We start from the raw sequence: 19,910 nt of genomic DNA on the forward strand, positions 1-19,910 counted from the left end.
GGAAGGCTGAGGGGAGATATGATTGCTCTCTATAAATATATCAGAGGAATAAATACCACGGAGGGAGAAGAATTATTTAAGCTCAGTACCAATGTGGACACAAGAACAAATGGATATAAACTGGCCATCAGGAAGTTTAGACTAGAAATTAGACGAAGATTTCTAACCATCAGAGGAGTGAAGTTCTGGAACAGCCTTCCAACGGAAGCAGTGGGGGCAAAAGACATATCTAGCTTCAAGACTAAGCTTGATAAGTTTATGGAGGAGATGATATGATGGGATAGCCTAATTTTGGCAATTAATAGATCTTCAACTATTAGCGGTAGATACGCCCAATGGCCTGTGATGGGATGTTAGATGGGGTGGGATCTGAGTTACTACAGAGAATTCTTTCCTGGGTGTCTGGCTGGTGAGTCTTGCCCACATGCTCAGGGTTTAGCCTATCGCCATATTTGGGGTCGGGAAGGAATTTTCCTCCAGGGCAGATTGGCAGAGGCCCTGGGGGTTTTTCGCCTTCCTCTGCAGCATGGGGTCTGGGTCACTCGCTGGAGGATTCTCTGCACCTCGAAGTCTTTAAACCACAATTTGAGGACTTCAATAGCTGAGACATAGGTTAGAGGTTTGTTACAGGAGTGGGTGGGTGAGATTCTGTGGCCTGTATTGTGCAGGAGGTCAGCCTAGGCGATCATATTGGTCCCTTCTGACCTTAAAGTCTTTGATTCTATGATTCTTCCTGTCCCCTGACCGCCCCCGGAACCCCTGCCCCTGATTGCCCCTGCCGCCCCATCTAACCCCCCTTCTCCTTCCTGACTGTCCCCCTGAGACCCCTGCTCCCATTCAACCACCCTGTTCCCCGCCCTCTGACCGCCCTGACTCCTATCCACACACCCCACCCCCTACCCACCACCACAAACTCCCCTGCCCTCTATCCAACGCTCCCTGCTCCCTGCCCCCTTACCGCACTGCCTGGAGCACCGGTGGCTGGTGGTGCTACAGCTGTGCAGGCCAGAGCACCGGGTCAGGCCATGGCTCTGCAACTGCGCTGCCTGGCCGCCCAGAGCATTGCGCTGGCGGTGCACTGAGGCTGTGTGGGAGGGGAGATAGCCAGGGAGGGGCCAGGGACTAGCCTCCTGGGCCAGGAGCTCAGGGGCTGGACAGGAGGGTCCTGCGGGCCGTAGTTTGCCCACCTCTGGTCTTACTAGTGATTCTTCCCTTTCAGATTGTTTGTGTAGATCCTGAAGGCTCCATTGTCGCTCTGCCCAGTGAGCTGAACACAGCAGAGGACGCAACCATGGAAGTAGAGGGGATTGGACATGACTTTATCCCAACTGTCCTTGACAGATCAGTAAGTAGCATTGTGACAAGCAATGGGGGAGGGGTGGTTAGGGCCCAGCCATGAAGTTTGGTTCTTGGACCAAACTGTCCTCACGTTCAAAAGTGTTCAGATCCAGGGTCCAGTTCTGGCCCATCTCTAATTGTTGAAAGTTAGCTGAATTAGTTACCAATGCAAAAGATGCTATCGCTGGTGGCTTAGAACCTGCCCAAGCCATATGTCTGACCTAAATGAGCTGCAGGGAGAGGCCAAATTTAAGAGACAACCAGAAATATGCTGCAACACTGCACTTCATCATTCTGTCTTTCTTAACAAACTTTCAGGCAGTTCTTATAGCCTTGTTAATAATAATAATAATGGGTCCCAGTGCTTTTCATTATTATCATTATTTACTATTTGAATTCTAGTAGAGCCTGAAGGCCCTAACCAGGGATAGCACCCAATAGTGCTAGATGGTATGTTCACAGAGGTTATTTCCAGCTTTAGTGTAGCTAGCTCAGATGCTGGGAGCAGTAAAGCTGCAGCAGCGTGGGCTGTGGTACAGGCTGTCTGTCGGAGTAATTACCAAGGGTTCTGGGCGGGCTAAGACAGCCAGTGCTGAAGCCCATGCTGCTGCAGCTTCCCTGCTACTGATGCCTGAGTTAGCTAGATTAAAGTTATCGTGGGTATGTCTTCACAAGCTCCACTCACACCTGTGATTGCAGTGTAGGCCCACCTATGGAAGAGTCAGAGATCTTGCTCTCAAGAGCTTACAATCTAAAAGACACAGAGGCAAACAGAGAGGCAGTTATAAACAAACAAAAATTGCCAAAAGTGCAACACAACGTCATCTCACTTTCTCCTTCAGACAGCAACTCCCTTGCCCACCAGTCTGACTCATACCCAGCTGCCAGTCAGAGTTCTTCACAGCCCTAACTTAGCCTGAGTGGCCTCCTTCCCCACTCTCCACCTCCACAGGAAAACACTCAGCCTGGTTCTCGGAGTCGCACACAAAACCAGAATCTCAGGTGTGAGCCCCTTCATGTTTTAGATCTGGTTGAATGACAGCACTTGAATTTGAGCCCATCCCTAGGGTTTTGGCCTGAAATCTCCACCAAAGCACTTTGCAAGCCATCAGCACCACTGAATCTCTCTGTGAACCTTAGCCCTGGTTCAGCAAAACCCTGAACCCTAGCTTAACCCTGACCCAGAATGGGATCTGAACACCACTTCCTCAGCCCACCACTACTCAAAACACATTAGACACTAAAAACCACGAGGAGTCCTTGTGGCAGCTTAGAGACTAACAAATTTATTTGGGCATAAGCTTTTGTGGGCTAGAACCCACTTCACTGGATGCATGGAGTGGAAAATACAGTAGGCAGGTATAAATACACAGCACATGAAAAGATGGGAGTTGCCTTACCAAGTGGGGGGGTCAGTGCTAACGAGGCCAATTCAATTAGGGTGGATGTGGCCCATTTCCAACAGTTGACAAAAAGGGGTGAATATCAACAGCGGGAAAATTATTTTTGTAGTGCTAACAAGGCCAATTCAATTATGGTTGATGTGACCCATTCCCAACAGTTGACAAGAAGGTGTGAGTATCAACAGAGGGGAAATTATTTTTTGTAGTGACCCAGCCACTCCCAGTCTTTATTCAGGCCTAATTTGATGGTGTTGAGTTTCCAAATTAATTCCAGTTCTGCAGTTTCTCGTTGAAGTCTGTTTTTGAAGTTTTTTTTTGTTGAAGAATGACCACTTTTAAGTCTGGTATTGAGTGTCCAGGGAGATTAAAGTACTCTTTTACTGGATTTGAATGTTACAATTCTGGATGTCTGATTTGTGTCCCTTTATTTTTTTGCATAGAGACTGTCCGGCTTGTCCACACTAACAGTTTTACTTCTGCAGTGTTGGCAGAAGCATATGAGGAATTAATGTGGATAAAATTCACTCCCGTGGAAGCTAAGGATGAAGCCTACAGGTGCTTTGCCATATGTGTTCATTTTCAAGTGCAGTGGAAAGTGATTTGACTCTGAAGGAAGATGCAGGTGCTCAGCACCTCTGAAAACCCGGCCTCCTGTACAGAGCAGAATGCACCAGAGGAGTGGAGCCCAAAATAACATTTCTAGGACCCTAAAATCTTTCTCTCCTTTCTTTCAGGTGGTGGATCTGTGGTGCAAGTCCAATGACACGGATTCCTTTCTCATGGCTCGCAGGCTGATTAGAGAGGAAGGATTATTGTGTGGTAAATTATTGAAGAATGTTGTGTCTGTTCATAAACATTTTCCATTTTAATTCCATCTTTTAAGCATTTTAGACTAGAAAGCTCTTCAGGGCAGGCAGTGTCTGTGTTTTTGTGTCTTACACAGTTCCGAGCACATTCTCTGTGCTGTACTGGTGGGGCCAGATCCTGAGTTGGTGTGAATTGATTGCATGGAGCTACAATGATTTATAGCAGCCCTGGATCTGACTCATGCTAAATAATTGTAATCTCATCTCACTTTCACACTTTTGCATAAAGCGGTAGATCTTCTGGGGCTACCTTTTTTTGGGTGCCGTGACACATGAGCTGAGTGGAAAGATTCGTGGGATTCAGAGCAGGGCAAATGGGCAAAACCTGCAGCTCCACTAAGTCAGCCCTAGGGGGTTATATTTGCTGTCTTTGAACAGTTGCCATATGATACTGGAAAGTGCAGGGATTGAAGCAGGACGTTTTGAGATGTCCTGTTAAAGTGAGGCATTCTTACAGCTCCCAGTCCCTGGTGCAAGGGAGAAATCCTTCGTAAGAGAAACCGAACAGCTTTCCAAAACGAACAGTTCTCCTTGTGCAAACGCTGCTTACAGATGGACATCAGGGCCCACTCCACAAGGCATCAGTGCAACTCAGCTGGCTGCACTCTCAGCCCTGGGCCAGATGCACACGGGTTCAAATCCAATACCAGCCAGTACAGGGGCTCATGCTGATAGCTAAAGAAGTAGTGAGAAACCACAACTGCCACTGACGACAGAGGCGCTGCAGGTGCTCAGCACCTTTGAAAAATCAGGCCTCCTTTATTTAGATGCCTACGTTTGGATTTAGGTGCCTAAGTTTAGGCACCCAAGTCTGAAAATGTTACCTTGGTATATATGTAACACGAGTATATATAAGAAGCACATTTTTAAAGGTATTTTGGCTCCTGACTCCCATTGATTCTAGTGGGTCTTAGGTACATAAGTACCTTTAAAAATTGGCCTGGAGTGTCTTCCATCACTCAAGGTTATCTCAGGAGATATGTTTCCACATTTCAAAGGACAGCATCTGCAAGTCTAAAGAGAATTGCCATGTAAATGATAAAATAACAACCTATTACTAAACTTAACTCCTTATGTCTGAGATTTCAGATGATGGACAATGAAATAAGCACTTTTTCTACATTTGCTAGAGTACAGCTAGTTTACAAAACTGAATTACTACAACTCACTTACTTACCAAATGTCACTTGCACTCAGAAGTATTACATTCACACTATCATTCCTTTTGAGGTCAACGGTGTCATACCAAGAAGAAATTTGGTTCAGAAATCCGAAGTGCACACGGACTGAGGACTATTATGACCCTTAGTCTTTTCTAACCTGAAATATTAGCAGGTAGAATTACCTGTGAGAAGCCAAGGACCTTTTTTTCAGTTACACGCAGGAAAACGAAAACACACAGCTGCGCGCACACACACACACACACACATTCACGGCCCCAAACGCCATCACTGGCTGGTATCCCATGTATAAGTGCAATTTTAATTTTCCTTCCTTTCGACCATTTATTTAAAGTGCACTAGGCACTTGTAAAATGTGTTAGCTCAACAGCTCTGGAGAGTGAAATGAAGCTCTGGAGAGACAGCATGGGCAAGTTTCTCCCAGCCCCCCTGCCCCTCACCTGAAAGGTCCATCTCAAAGGCTGGAAGGGAGTTTGGTCTCACTGGCTAGACCCTCAAAGATATGAAATCAATGGAAGTTAGATGCCTACATACCTTTAAGGAGCTGGGGCCATGCCCTGTCAATCCTTGTCCTCCCTGCAGACACAGCTCACAGAGTGATGATAGTGTCATTTGTGATGGGGCCACAAACTGGACTAGAATCACCACTCCCATCATCCATTCAACAGCCCTCGCCTGCACATTCTCCTTTGGTCACTACCTGGTCTCTCCTGGAGCTAGGGGCTTGCAAGGTTATAGGCCGGATTCTCCTCTCCCGTACACCAGTGTAACTGCACTGGCTTGATTGGAGTTATGCCTGAAACACACTGGTGCCGGTGAGAGGAGGCTCGTGCCCTAAAGGTTCAGTGTCCCATTACCCAACCCTGCCTGTCGCTGCAGGGGCATTACCCTAGGCCGCTCTGTGATTATATATTATTGTCTCATATACTGTTAGCCCTTGTGTGAGTCCATTTTCTTGTTCATAACGTCAGGTGGCAGCTCCGGCAGCGCAATGGCCATTGCTGTGAAGGCTGCCAAGGATCTGCCGGAGGGTCAGCGCTGTGTTGTCATCTTGCCCGACTCCGTCAGGAATTACATGTAAGACTCCTCTTCTGTAGTGCTTCCGACCTGCTGCTTTCACTGAAGTGACAGTGTTGCAGAGTTCAGCCATAGCAATGGAAATGACATTCATGGACCCAATGAATAACATGGCCATACAAAAGATTTGCTGTCACATGGCCAGTTATTCTCTGCGGCAGAGGGGAAATTACCTCACTCCGTCAGTAGAGGAGGAAACACTATGGACCCACTTCACTACTCTGTTTCGCCAGTGTAACACACCACTGAAAGCAGGTGCATGTAAATCAATGGAGTTACACCAGCATAAAACTGGAGTGGTGAATGAGACTATAAATAAGGAGTCAATTTACCTTCCTCACAGGGACCTTTGCAGTCCTTATATGGACATTAACATAAGAGTGCAAAACATTATCGTGTAATGGTAAGAGCAGAGGGCTGGGAGTCAGAACGCTTGGATTTTATTTCACTCGTCATTGACATACTCTATTATGCGCCAGGAAAAATCACCTAGACTGAAATTTTCAAACTTGGGTGCTTAAACTTAGGCCCTAAATAACTGGTGTAATTTCACCTGCACCTCCCATTCACCTCAAAAGGGGCCAACATCAGCTGATTGCTCAAACTATGGGAGCCATGGTGAAACGCTAAGGCCTAATGCATTTAAATCCTTTCTCTCCCCGCCCCCCCCCCCCTCAATTTCTTGCTGGGTGTATTACAAACTTCTTCCTTGTTCTTTGCTGATGATTTCTAGGTCCAAGTTCTTGAATGATAGGTGGATGGGCAAGAATGGATTTCTAAAAAATATCCAGGAACATAAGCCTTGGTAAGGTTCTACTCCCTGCTACATTAACTGCCCTCATTGATAGGGAAATAATCACTCTGCATTTGGAAATGATCATCTATTTTTAATTTTCTTTTAATAATTCAGTCCCTTTGAAAAGTTAATCTAGTCCAGGGGTTCTCAAACTTCATTGCACCGCGACCCCCTTCTGAAAACAAAAGTTGCTACATGACCCCAGGACAGGGGACCAAAGCCTCAGCCCTCCCTGGCGGGGGTCGGTGGGAAAGCCAAAGCCCCACTGCCCTGGGGATGGGGGGAAGCCGAAGCCCAAGGGGCTTCAGCCCCAGGCAGCAGTCCTGTAATCTGAGCCCCACTGCCCAAGGCTGAAGCCCTCAGGCTTCAGCTCCAGACTGTGGGGCTCGGGCTTTGGCTTCAGCCTCTGGCCCCAGCAAGTCTAAGCCAGCCCTGGTGACCCCCATTAAAACGGGTCCCGACCCACAGTTTGAGAACCGCTGATTAATCTTGTTGGAATGGATTGGACTCTCTTTCAAATGTTGGTTTCCCTGTTCATTGGTCTAGTCCATAAAGGAGGAGTTTATTTTCTGCAGAAATTAATTCTTTCACGCAGACCAAGGTCTTGTGTCTGTCTACAGTGAAGAACAATTTGGAATGAATTTCTAGGTCAGTGTCAAATGTCCTCCCCAGCAAGGAAGCTTCCAGCAGATCTGTGGTGACAATGGTCATAGACAATAGAGATGAAGGGCCCTTTTAAATATCTCCATTTTCCATTCAGGCAGGAAATATAAAGTTCCCATTTTAGATTAACGGATTCTAAGGGCACAAGGCATCATTATGATAATCTAGTCTGACCTCCTGCATAACCCAGGCCATAGAATTTCACCAGGTGATTCTTGCAGTGGAGGGAATTTAGTCTTCTCTACTACATAAGTGAACACTTTTGAACCCAGTGACTCATGGTTGTACTGCAGCACAGTTTTTAGAAAGGGAGTTAATCTCAGTTTAAAAACTCCGAGTGATGATGAATTTGCCACATCCTTTGGGATGTTGCTCCAAAGGTTAATTAACCTCATTGTTGAAAAAGGGTTGTATCTTATTTCCAGTCATGGGTGGTAGGTAGCATAGGCTGGGGGAGGCTCCCCAAACAACCAGGCATGGCCCCACCCATGCTCTGCCCTCCGTCCCGCTCCTGCTTCTGGGCTCTGTGGCTCTTCCCCTGTGCAGTGGCCCAGGCTCGGGCTGGGGCCGTCCCTCCGTCCCGGCACTCCAGGGTTGGGGCTGCACTGCCCACTGGGAACTGGGGGGCAGGGGTGCGCTCTGGGCTCAGGGCACTAGCCTGAGGCAGGGGATGGTGGCTGCAGTGGGGGGGCTCTGGGCTCTGGGGAGGGAAGGGGAGGCACGGAAATGGCGGGACCTAGGGTGGAAGGGGCGGGGCTGGGGGCTAGCCTCCCCAAGCCAACGGTTCACACGCCGCCCATGTTTCCAATTTGAGTTTTTCTAATTTCGGCTTACAGCTATCAGATCTTGCTTTGCCTTTGTCTGCTAGATTGAAAGGCCCTTTAACGTCAGATGACTTCAGACTTGCAGATTTCCTTCTATTCAGAGAGAACAGGAATATCCAACCCTTCCAGAAGCCATGCCTGCTGCGTTGTAGGACTCTTTTTTTGTGTTGGGGCTACATGCTCCAGGCCTTAAGAAACAAGGGTACAAATGAAAGAAGTGAAGTCAAGTGAGACTACTCCCCTTCTTACAGTTAAGCACTTGCTTAAGGGCTTTGGTGGATCAGGGACAGGTGCTCAGCACTGCAGGCTCAAGCCCTGAGTCAGGAGTGATACTTGCCTGAGTACACATCTGAGCTCCAGTGTGGTGCCCTCTGTCTGAATCTGCCTAAACTGTAGTCTGTGTCTGAGCGAGCGCTGTCTAAACAAGACAAGGAGCAGCCCAGACTCAGCCCCACACATGCCTCATGCTTGTGAATAACAATAAACTCTTGTCCTTTTCCAACAGGTGGTGGAATGTCAAGGTGCGGAAGCTGAATCTCTCGGCCCCTCTCCTTCTTGTCCCAGAGGTCAACTGTCAAAAGGCAATCGAAATCCTCAAGGAGAAGGGCTATGCCCAGGCACCAGTGGTTGCTGAATCTGGGTATCTCTTTTCTCGGTTGTGTGGATGATTATGTGAATGAATAACAGCAATGAGGAAACTAATGACGAAATACTTTATAGTTGTACAATAAACCTGATTCATTCAGTCCCTTCAATACACTTTTTAATGTACCATTTAAAAACCTGTACGGTAAAAGTGAAAAATAAAGGCACGGGCCTAATCCTGAGAGATGCTGAGTTGGCATGGGAGCTGCACATGCTCAGCACCTCTTAGGATCAGCTACCTATATTGTTTCAAATCCTCATTTTTGCTATAGTCAGCAATAACAGATGTGGCCTATCAAGGAAACATTACATAAATTAGCCAAGAGAAGAACTGGCCAGATCCAACACCCACTGAAGTCAATGGGTGTTGGACAATAAAGTGTACAGTAAAGGTAAGGCATAGATATGAAACACACTGGTAAATGACAGCAAGTGCCCATTAGCTGACTTTTCTTCAAATGTTAAATCCTGAGCTGCAAATTTCAGACAATAATTGCTGTTAAAAACACTGTATTAGGGAGACGATCCTCCTCTTGAGGATACATGTTTTAATGAAACAGCTACAATAGCAGCTGCGGGTATACAACGGAGTCCCTCACTGGCTAAACAAGTTGAGCTTTTTCTACAGCACAGGGTGTCTCAGCTAATAATGATCTGGCCCCAGGCTCCGGTTTGGAGATGGAAGGTTCCCAATCTGAAATTGTATCCCCATCTCTCTGTATTAGCATCTAAATGTTGTGCTGTTATTATTTCCTTGCTAGGTACTTTCCTTGGCTGCTTCCTTCCACACCAGATGGTAACCAAGTCAGAAATATGTTCTCCTGTGGTGGAAACTGATTATAGTACAGGAGAATAGGCTAACCCCATAGCCCAGGAAGGAGGAAAGAAAGAGGTGACCCAACAGTGAGCTGATTTTCTAAGCCTTGTTTTTACTGTGACATACCAGCAAATGACAGTCAGGAAGACATGCACCCACCAAAAAGATGCTCGGATGAACTAAGGGACACTGCCTTCTCCCATTGAAGGCAGGAAATTTTGTCACTGACTTCAAAGGGAGCGGGATTGGTCCCTAAAAGCTGTTTAGCCATATGACCACCTCAAGCCTGACCCTTTGCAAATCTCCCTGTTCTCTTACAGTCACATTTTGGGAATGGTGACTCCCAGTAACATCCTCTCCTCAGTGCTGGCTGGAAATGCTCAGTTCTCGGATCCAGTCATCAAGGTCATCAATGACCAGTTTTCAAAGGTATTAGAGTTATTGATTTGTTTCAAATAGAGCCCAGAGGTGAGTTAGGCACCTCCCAACACAGAAATAAGGCATGATCCCCACTCCAAGGAGTGGGAGAGGAGAAAGAGGATGGGATGAGCAAGAGGGAGAGACAGAAGATGAGAGGTGGTGGGAAGGGACAGTAGAAATGAAAAGGGAAAGAGGAGTGGGGACAGGGAATTGAAGTGGGGTAGAGAGAGAATGAGAAAAGGATCTAACCGAAATGACGCAAAGCCTGACAGGATCTGTCATGTGAGGTTTTTAGGCAAGGATTGTGTCTAGCTGGAGCAACTTGAATACTCTGTGAGTGATACTCATATCACGGATTCACGATCATTGCATTTTTGCCAATACAGGGACCTGCTCCTGCTCCCACTCATACCATGGCAAACAGCTGCTGCTGAAATGGTAGAATTCTGCACTTGGCAGAACTGACCCTATATATAGACCTGTGTTTCGGAAGCATTCCACTGTATGACGTGTCTAATTACAAGTTAGATTATGCCAGGCTTTCTGCGGTTGTGCAAAAGAGGGAGAGCGAAAGAGGTATTCCCCAATTTCTCTGCTCCCATGCAAGGCCTGGGGATGACTACTGTCACTGGACCAGATCCTCAGGTGGTGTAGGCGGACATAGCTCCAATGGGGTTAATGGAGCTACTCCAAACTATACCTGGTGAGGACTTGGGCCTTTGTGCTTGTTTTTGTGTTTCCCCTGCACTCCCTGAAGCTCCAGGAAGTGCTTTATCTGCATCAGCACACCTGTGCCTTCTGATATTCCCTTCCTCCATCTCTCTACTGCCCCCAGCACAGGACTGTGCTTTAAAAGTAAGAATTGGGTCCCTAATGCTGTCACAAAGTGAAGCGTTTAAATGCCCTTTTTTCTTTTTTTGGTCCCCGCTCTTTAGATTAGCCTGGATGACAACCTTGGAAACCTCTCTAATATCCTGGAGGATGATCATTTTGCTATAGTTGTACATGAACAGTTGCAATGTAAGTATCTTTTACGGAGGAAAAGGAAAGCCAAACTCTTGACTTGTGCACCAACCAGATTACATGGGCTTTACACAGGCATTCTCTGGGGGATGGAATCCTCACAATAGGGCCATGAAGGTACCAGCGGAACAGCTGGACCCCTATGCTCCTCCTGCATGAGGGATTTTCCCCCATCGCTAAGCAGCGTCATGGATCCACCGGCCATTCACCCCTCTCCAAAGCCCCATGCGTGATAGCATGAAGAGAGGCATGGGGAGCCTGAAACACTAAGGTTCTTATTCTGATTATTTAACTAGCTCTACAGCTGGACACAAACGGATTTATTTTAGTGACGCCCTTACGGCTATTGTAAAGTGTGTCATTTCTTGGCCAGAGGTTCAAAAGAGGAAGCCTGATCTGTGGTAAAAAGGCACCAGGCTGAGAGTTGGGAAGTCAGAGTTCAAATCCCAGCTCTGCTGCGGACTGTGTGCATGTCACGCAGTCTCTGTGCCTCAGTTTCCCATCTCTAAAACAGGGATAATGGTACTGCCTTTTTCTCACCTGTGGTGTGTTGGGATCGTAGGTGCTTCAGGGGAGTGTCTGGTCTTTACTGTGCTCATGTACAGCACCCAGCATAATAGTGTCCTGACCTCAGCTGGAGCCTTTAGGCACGATTGTAGTAACACAGCCACCATAGCAGCCATGGCTGAGTCCCCCCGTCTCTGTGCAGCAGCAGCTGCTGCAGAAAGGAGTTTGTGTGGTAATGCTGTTGAGAGCAGTGTTAATACCCCAGTGGATTCCTAGTAGGAGATCTGAGGAGGAGTGTACCACAGAGAACAGAGGAGCTGTGACAGAGTGCCAGAGAAGAGGTGCTTGCTACAGGAACCACGCTCCCCACTTCCTTACCCTTGGGCTTGGACCCAAGAGCTCCCGTATGGTTGTGCAGATGGAAGGGAGAGTGCTCTCTCTTGTCACTTGCTCTTTAAGATAGCAGGGGTTGGGTGGGTCAGCTTGCTTAGCTGTGAGGAGGAGGGACTCCTGCGTGGTACTTCAGAGTGAGCCTTTTGGCCAACAAAAGAATGACACTGATGGGGTCCACAGTGGGCATGTCTACACAGCAAAGAAAAGCCTGTGGCAGACCCATGCCACCAGACTCAGGCTTACAGGGCTAGGGCTGCAGGGCTGTTTCATTGCTGTGTAGACTTCCGGACTCGGGCTGTGCTCTGGGAGCGCCCACCTCGCAGGGCTCCAGCCCCACAGCCTGAGCTCCCTGAGTCTGAGTCGGCCGGCACAGGCCAGCTGCAGCTGTCTAGTTGCTGTGTAGGCGTACTCAGAGAATCCCATTCACTTCTCCTCAGCTGAGACCTGGACTCAGAAGGGTGGGGTGAAGTTAGGTGGTGATTAAGGTGGGGAAAAGTTCCTTTTGTTATTCTTTAGGAATACTGCAATTGCTTGCCAGGGGCTCCAATCAAACTTGCCCCTCTCTCTGCGTCCTCTTAGCTATATTGACCACTAGGGGGCTCATTGCTCTTCTGCCCTTCCTCAAGCACACGGCATGCTTTGCCAGGCTCTGCTGTGTGTTCACACTCAGGCAACACTTTGGTTTTCTGTGCCTCCTCTGCTCACTACCATCTCCTGGTCACTCTGCTCACCAGGAACTGAGCCGGCCCGTGCATGCCAGGCAGCACTCCATGGCTCTGCCCAGAATCTTGGTACCAAGCATGCTCAGGTGTGGGCTGGATTTTCCCATTTGGAGATGAGACCCTACGGGCAGTTCCTCCTAGCAGAGTTGCAGCAGAACCTGGCCCTCTCCTCCACCCCGAGTAGCGTTTTCCAGGGCAATCTGGCTCTAATCAGTCTAGAGCCCCATTGGGCTGGGTGCACAGATATAAAGTAAATGACAGCACCTGCCCTGGAGAGCCTCTGTAAATGATAGAGGCAGGTTCTCAGGCTATGTACACACTACAGCTTAGGTCAGTATAAGTTATGTCCTGCCGACACAGCTGCCACCACTCACGGGAGCTGGAGTAGTTAAGCCGACAGGAGCGCTCGCTTGCATCCACTTAGAGCGGCTACATTAGAGAGCTTACAGCAGTGCAGCTGCATCATCCGTAGTGTAGCCATAGCCTCAACAAACAGTTTTCACAAAGGGGATCATTTCTTACGCCTTGCTCTCACTTAAAACGTTTTGCCACTTTACCTGTGCTGCCATAGAGCAACAAAACCTTCCTAGTGTAGAAGCAGTTATACTGGGCTAAAAGTGCTGAGACTTGAGTAGCTTCTTCTAGCTCAGGGAAATGAAATAACTTACACCAGTATATAGTCCCTTATGCTAGTATAACTGCATCCACACAAGGGTTTTTAGAGATCTACCTATGTTGGCAAAAATAACACCCCTTACCATGTAGTTATGTGGTAAAAATTGGTAAGTGTAGCTGATGCCTTATCTTATGGGAGGTGCTGTGTTTAAGATATCACTGCCACAACAAAGCAGCCAAGATAACTGCGCTCTGGCTAACATTAGAACTTCAGGGTGTGATTAGGCTGATTTTATGGGAGAACAATGTTAAATGTACAGCTGCTCATGCACATCAGCTAGTGAAATAGCACGCCGTGTTGGTTTGTTCGCCTGCAAGGGGCTGCAGTTTGAGGGTCAAGCCATCCTGCTGAACTCAGATCCTGCAAATCCATATGCATCTCCCAACACGAGAAAATCAAGCAATGGCTCTGTGAATCCCCCTCTGTGACTATAACTCTTCTGTGGGAAGGGGAGTCGGCCATCAATCTCAGCTGTAGAGAGTTGAGAAAAACCAGGTATATTTCTGCAAAATATTAAGATCAAAACAATTTGATTTTAAAATGTTTGTGGAAGATTTTGATTTTTTTTTCACCAAAAAAACCCTTAAATTTTCTGTTTACATTTTTTTGGGTCAAAAAAATCAAAACGGTCTCCAAAACCACATTTTTTATTAAACATTTTGATTTTGGCAAAATTGCATTTTTCACTTTTAAAAAATGGAGGTGGTAGAAAAACTCAGCCAGCTAGACTCACCTCGCTTCTTAAACACTTTTTGTAGTCAAAAGGTGCTATTTTAGTCTGACCACAGTTCACCCCATTTTTATTACTTTCCTCCCATCCCTCCCAACATTCTGTGATTTAGACACCCTCGCCTGCATTTTATTAGTTTGCTTTTAAGAGGACATGTTTTTTAAAAAGTTAGACTTTATTGCACTTTATATTGCTTAGTAGTGGTGTGGTACAGCACTAAATCAGCTGAGGTGGGGCGGAAGGATTGTTTATAAATACAATGATCACTGCTGCTGTTAAAGATTATTGTTGATTTGGGATGGGAAGGGCAGGAGTCATTAGAACAAAAGTCTCATAAGGTCAAGTGACGAATTAGACTCCTTGTAGCGGTAAAGAATTCACTGTTGCCCCTGTACATCCCTGATGTGACCCGATTGACTGCTGTGGGGTTGCGCCTGGAATCCTTTTCAGTAGAATCATAGCAGGGATGACGCTGGCCTGTTTGAGGTCTTATCTTTATAAAATCACAGCCATTTCTGGACTGCTTTGTCAGATAACTCAGTAATGTACTTCACCGTGTGCTTACAGACATTGGAGATGGCAGTTACACCAAGAAACAGATGGTGTTTGGAATGGTGACGGCCCTGGATCTCCTGAACTTCATTACCCGAAAGGACAAGAGCCAGCAACAAAGAGTTGCTTCACCAAGAGGCTCTGTTGCCTCAGATGAATCTGAAATAAGCCACTGACGGTTTTTCAAAATGACGAGGCTAAGATTTTAATTGACTAATCCTTGGTCCCATATGCTTGATTGCATCCAAAATGATGTCAAAGGAATCTGTGGATCAGGATGATCTGACTAAAGAACAAAGTTTAATTAAAATAAGCAGTTATATTGAGATAACATTACAGCACAACACTGGGGGGGATGGTGAGGGGGTTAATATATGGGTCTTATTGCACAGATTTTATAAGACTTGTCTCTTGTTGTTTTCATGGTTAATTAACACCTTCTCCCACTTCATGAGGCACATGATTATGGCTGGGGCTGGAGCCAGCCTTCTCCCACATTTCACCCCTGGCTGGGGGAAATCCCTGCTGATTGGTTGCCTTCCCCAATCGCCACCCTTCTGAGGAAGAGCAGCCAATCAGATCTGCTGCAGGCAGAGTTTCTCTTTCCCTCCCTTCAGGGGCAGACCCCTTTCTTACAGGAAGGGAGAAGGGAGCAAGCAGGACCCAGCAGGTTAGGACAGCTCTGCTTCCTTTCACTCCAGTGAACAATGGGATGGCTCCTCTGCTCCTCCCCCATCTGCCCTCCATCCCTGCTACACCTGGCCTGGGAAGGAGAAGAGGCAACCCTGCAGCAGCCCCCACACCAGGGCCTGGGAGAGAGGAGTGAAGACTCTCAGGAGCTATAGAAAGAGCAGAGGTGAGGTTGGTGGGGCTGAATTGATGTGGGGGCTCAGGGAATGGGCAGAACCGATGCAGGAGCTGCCAGGGGGACAGGATTGATATGGGAGTTGAAGGGCAGGATTATTTGCTGAACAAGGGTTGTGCAGATGGGGAGGGGAAAGCTCCTGCAGCAAAGGCCAAAATCCCCTTACCCAGGACCTTTTGGGGGAGTGGCCAGCACTAATTGTCACCTAGACACACTGGGGATGGACAGGGGGATCCCCAAACTCAAAAGACAGCCCAAAAACACAATGTAATCTTTTCTTTTAAAAAAAAATCATGATTTTTGGGCTAATTAATTATTTTTGGTTTCCGATGTGATTTTTGAAGCTTTGGAGTCCATTCCAAGAGCTGTTAGCAGAGCTCAGAACAGCCACACAGAAGGAACTAAGTGCACAGCAAGAGAAGAGTAAACAAATGAAATCACTTTTGCAGCCCAGTTTAGGGAAATAGGCACAATTGCTTCAGGCATGTGCTGTGAGCAGTTTGAGAGAGGAGCAACTACTTTCAGTTTTAGCTTTTCCTAAGCGACAAGTCTGTGTTTTTAATCGAATCTGGTATGTACAAGGTTTTTGATAAATGATAAAGTATTTATGGTTAGGAATGGTGTCTGCTGCTTTTTGTTTGCTGAGTTATTCGCAATACATCAAGTCTTTTGCAAGTATTTGGGTAAGTGTTTGTTCACGTCTGGTTTTTGGCCAGAAAAGCAGACCACCCCAATAAACTGTCCTCTTACTAGAGCTAGACCTGGAAATCTCAGGAGAAGCTTTGCAGACTCAGGAAGTTCAGACAGTTTGGGAAGGTCTCCACACCAAACCCAAGCTGTTCACTATCACTAAGGAAAAACCATTGAGCGGGGACGGGAGCGGAGAGGAGGGGGAACAACAAAAAGTGATAAAGTCTCTCTCCCTAAACCAGAGAGGGAATCCTGAAGAACAATGTTTGTTACCTGGATGGAGACTTAGGGCTTGCCTTCATCTACAGCGGTGTAGTTAATCCACCTCCCCGACAGGCAGTAGCCATATTTTCCACACCCGTGAGTGACGTGGTTATACCAACATAAATTGATAGCATAGTTCTTACCCTTACTGAACTGAAGGAACCTCGCCTTTGATTTCAGAGAAGACAGAATCAGGCCCTTGCTGGTGGATTTTTTTTTTTAATTCATCCAGAGAATAGTTTCATAAATTGAGAGAGAAAAAATCAACAAATTAATCACAAGAACAAGAACTTTTCAGTAGGAAAGAGTGCGGCTGGCTGTATGCGTGTGAGAGAGAGATGACATTTGCCATTTGCTGTTTGTCCAGCAGCACACGAGGTTCTGATAGCTGCAAGAAATTGTCTGTGTTATATATATGAAGAAAAAGCATTGTATTTTATATGACTGTGTACTCGAACAAAAACAAATGCAATATTTAAAACAAAATATAGTTATTTATTTGAGAGGGTTTTGCCCCTTTCGGACAAGATCTGAAACAGAGCTCAGAGGCCTGAGTCATTTGTGGTCATTAAAGAATCCATAGAATGTTTTGCAGAAGTTATGGGGGGATTGTTAACTCAGTGTGTTGGCCATATTCCAATGTGTGTAATTAAATGTTTCCCTGCAGCATACAGTAGTCTTTCTGTTCTGTCCTAAACTGCTGAAGTGTTGCTGTGTACTATTTGACATATGTCACATTCCACCCTAGAGGAAGTTGCATTCCAGCAGAGGGGGTAATGATACCTGTATCTTAACCATGTTTCTGGAGTGACTTAAGCATGAACTTTAAGCATGGGATCAATAGTTAAAGTTAAGATTATTATTATTATTTTTATTATTTGTATTACCATAGGGCATAGGAGCCCAAGTCATGCTGCTTAAATCGATGCAGGATTGGGTTCATAGTTTGTAAAATATTTTGGGATCCTTCTGAGTAGGATCTGAGAAAGATTCTTTATAAAAGTCATTCTCACTCATGCCTAACTCAAGGCCAAGTGTGTGCTGCCTGAAGCAAACTACCTACAATCAGTAGCAAGGCACCTTGGTTTCTGAGTAGCTGGTTTCATTTATTTACAAAAGGAATATTCTCTGAAATGATTCAGAGCCATGAGATTGTTATCCTTTGAAAGCTGGTGTCTTTATTACCATTACCCTTGTCCTCCATGCCCTCTTCCCACCTGTTTGTTACAACCACATCTTGTTTGGTTTTAGACTGTAAAACCCCAAGGGCAGGTGCCATGACCTTGATCATACGATCATGAATAATCAGAATCGCAATACATTTTCTAAGGCAGACTACAAATTCTGGGGTAGACACAGGTAAGTTTAAAATAAAGGATTATATGAAAATGAACAAATACACCCTGAACAAAATTCCTCCTGCTATTTGCTTTTATATTACATTTACTTTACTCTGTACATTTTCACTTTGGTGCAGATTTTTGTAGTGACAAAGCAAAACTGTTTTGTAGACATTATGAGTGGGGAAGAAGGTGGCTTAAATCAGGCAGCCGGGTAGGGATTTTATTTGCTGGGACAGCATGTGAGGAATTTGGGATTGTGTGATAGAACCATAATGACAATACTTAGCTCTTATACAGTACGGCTTATCTGTAGCTCTCAAAGGGCTTTACAAAGGAGCTGAAATATCATTGTCCCTCACATGCAAAAAGACTGCAAGGTTAAACAAATACAGTGGGTAGAGCAAACAAAAAACAGCAATTAGCTATTTCAGCCTTTGCCTCAGCTACCCCTCCCCATGCACTTGGGGCCAATATACTGCAATTATGTAGCTGAACAACAAAACCTGTGACCTAACAGGTCTTTCTTTCTATTTCCTCTCCCCCCTCTGACAGACAGATTTTTTTTTTTTTTTTTTTTTTGGTAATACAGTAAAGTCTCTCCCTCTCCTGCTGTTTATAGCCACAAGTGCTTTGTATAACCCTTGTTTGCAGTGGTGTTGTAGCTATGTTGGTCCCAGGATATTAGAGAGACAAGGTGGGTGAGGTAATATCTTGTATTGGACCAAGATCTGTTGCTGAAAGCAATGAGCTTTTCAGCTACACAGAGCTCTTCTTCTGTGTAGCTGGTCAGCTTGTCTCTCCCACCAAGGGAAGCTGGTCCAATAAAAGACATTACCTCACCCACCATGTCTGTCTTGTATAACCCTCCTCACTCTGCCACCCTTCTCTTGGGCAGGGTTCCTTTACCTTCCAATCTTTTGAGAAGATGAAGGTTTTGCAGGTGAGCTGGGAATGAGGGTTGGTCTGAGTGGTTATTGGATGATTTCAGAAGTGTGTGGCAGCTGGGGGACTGGAGCGCAAGTCAGGAGGACTATGAACAAGTTTGACAGCTGAAAGGGGATTTTGTTAGTAATGTTGCCAGGTATATTTTTCTTTTCTTTTTCCCACCGTTAGGCTAAATTTGGAGACAGTGTCAGGATTATGGCTAAAAACTAACCAGGACATTTATTTTCACAATGACTGGGAGAGTCCAATCTTGCAAACAAACACTTGAGTATTTGTGTCATTTCACTAGGAGGAATCACAGTGAAGTTATAGGAAGAACATGTATAACTGTTTGCAACATCAGGCCTAAATTCACTCCTTCAATGGGCCCACTCCTACAAATACCCTTGCTTGCAAATGCCCTCTGAGGCACGGCTGGGATGACTCAAGCCACCTGCATTTACCATAGCACAGTAAACTAGAGGATCACATGCTTCCTTGCTCATTTAGGCCAAGTGTTGGGTGTTATCTGACTTGAGAAGTGCAAAGTGCTTTTTAGGTTTAAGGGGTGCACCTGAGAAGGGAAGACAGAAGCTTAGTTGGGCTGCCCCAAGAAACTGGCACTGTAGCTGTGGAAGTTGAGGCCGGAAGAGTTGTGGCACTAATGAATTAGAAAAGAATGGGCAAAGCTTGTCCCAGCTAATAGACTCCACAGAAACAATAGACATTTGTCAGGAGCCCGTCGAAAATGGTTGGTTGAACAGAAATCCGAGAGGGAGGGGGGAGCTCCAAGGAGATTAGGATGGGAATAAAATTGACAGGGATGGGGGACCTTGCTATGGTGGGGGGGGGCAAATGGGGGTTGCACATAATCCCTGGCAGGGAAGAGATTGGGAGTGAAGGGGGAGCATGGAGGGAAAGGGAGCAAACAGATCCCCTGCCATGGGGACAAAAGGTGGGGAATGTTCACAGTCTCTGCAATGGGGGGAAAGAATATGGCAACCTGAGGTGTGGGGGGGGGGAGTTGCAGGGACTCCCAGTTAGAGGAGGATGTGAGCTTGGGGTGGGGGTGGGGAATGAAGGGATGTCAGGAGCCCCTAGAATGGGCCATGCACTCGGCCTACAGCAGCTACTAGCTGTGCGACCCCTGAGTTCATTATTCCCCAGTGTTGGATGCATTTCAGAAGTGTG

At 46.4% G+C, this 19,910-nt stretch overlaps 1 protein-coding gene across 1 annotated transcript in view; it reads left to right on the forward strand.

Annotated features, from left to right (window-relative positions):
• LOC140917186 (cystathionine beta-synthase) overlaps positions 1 to 14,973 on the forward strand; it is a 50,089-nt gene extending 35,116 nt beyond the window's left edge. Inside the window, exons 8-15 of the mRNA XM_078851229.1 lie at positions 1,220 to 1,345; positions 3,476 to 3,560; positions 5,760 to 5,865; positions 6,599 to 6,670; positions 8,654 to 8,788; positions 9,931 to 10,039; positions 10,966 to 11,050; positions 14,649 to 14,973. Coding sequence (XP_078707355.1) covers positions 1,220 to 1,345; positions 3,476 to 3,560; positions 5,760 to 5,865; positions 6,599 to 6,670; positions 8,654 to 8,788; positions 9,931 to 10,039; positions 10,966 to 11,050; positions 14,649 to 14,809 — 879 coding nt within the window. The 3' untranslated portion in view covers positions 14,810 to 14,973. The remainder of the gene's footprint in view (positions 1 to 1,219; positions 1,346 to 3,475; positions 3,561 to 5,759; positions 5,866 to 6,598; positions 6,671 to 8,653; positions 8,789 to 9,930; positions 10,040 to 10,965; positions 11,051 to 14,648) is intronic.
• The last annotated feature ends 4,937 nt before the right edge of the window (positions 14,974 to 19,910 follow it).

The sequence above is a fragment of the Lepidochelys kempii genome, chromosome 1, assembly GCF_965140285.1.
Source record: "Lepidochelys kempii isolate rLepKem1 chromosome 1, rLepKem1.hap1, whole genome shotgun sequence".
In the NCBI taxonomy this organism is placed as follows: domain Eukaryota; kingdom Metazoa; phylum Chordata; order Testudines; family Cheloniidae; genus Lepidochelys; species Lepidochelys kempii.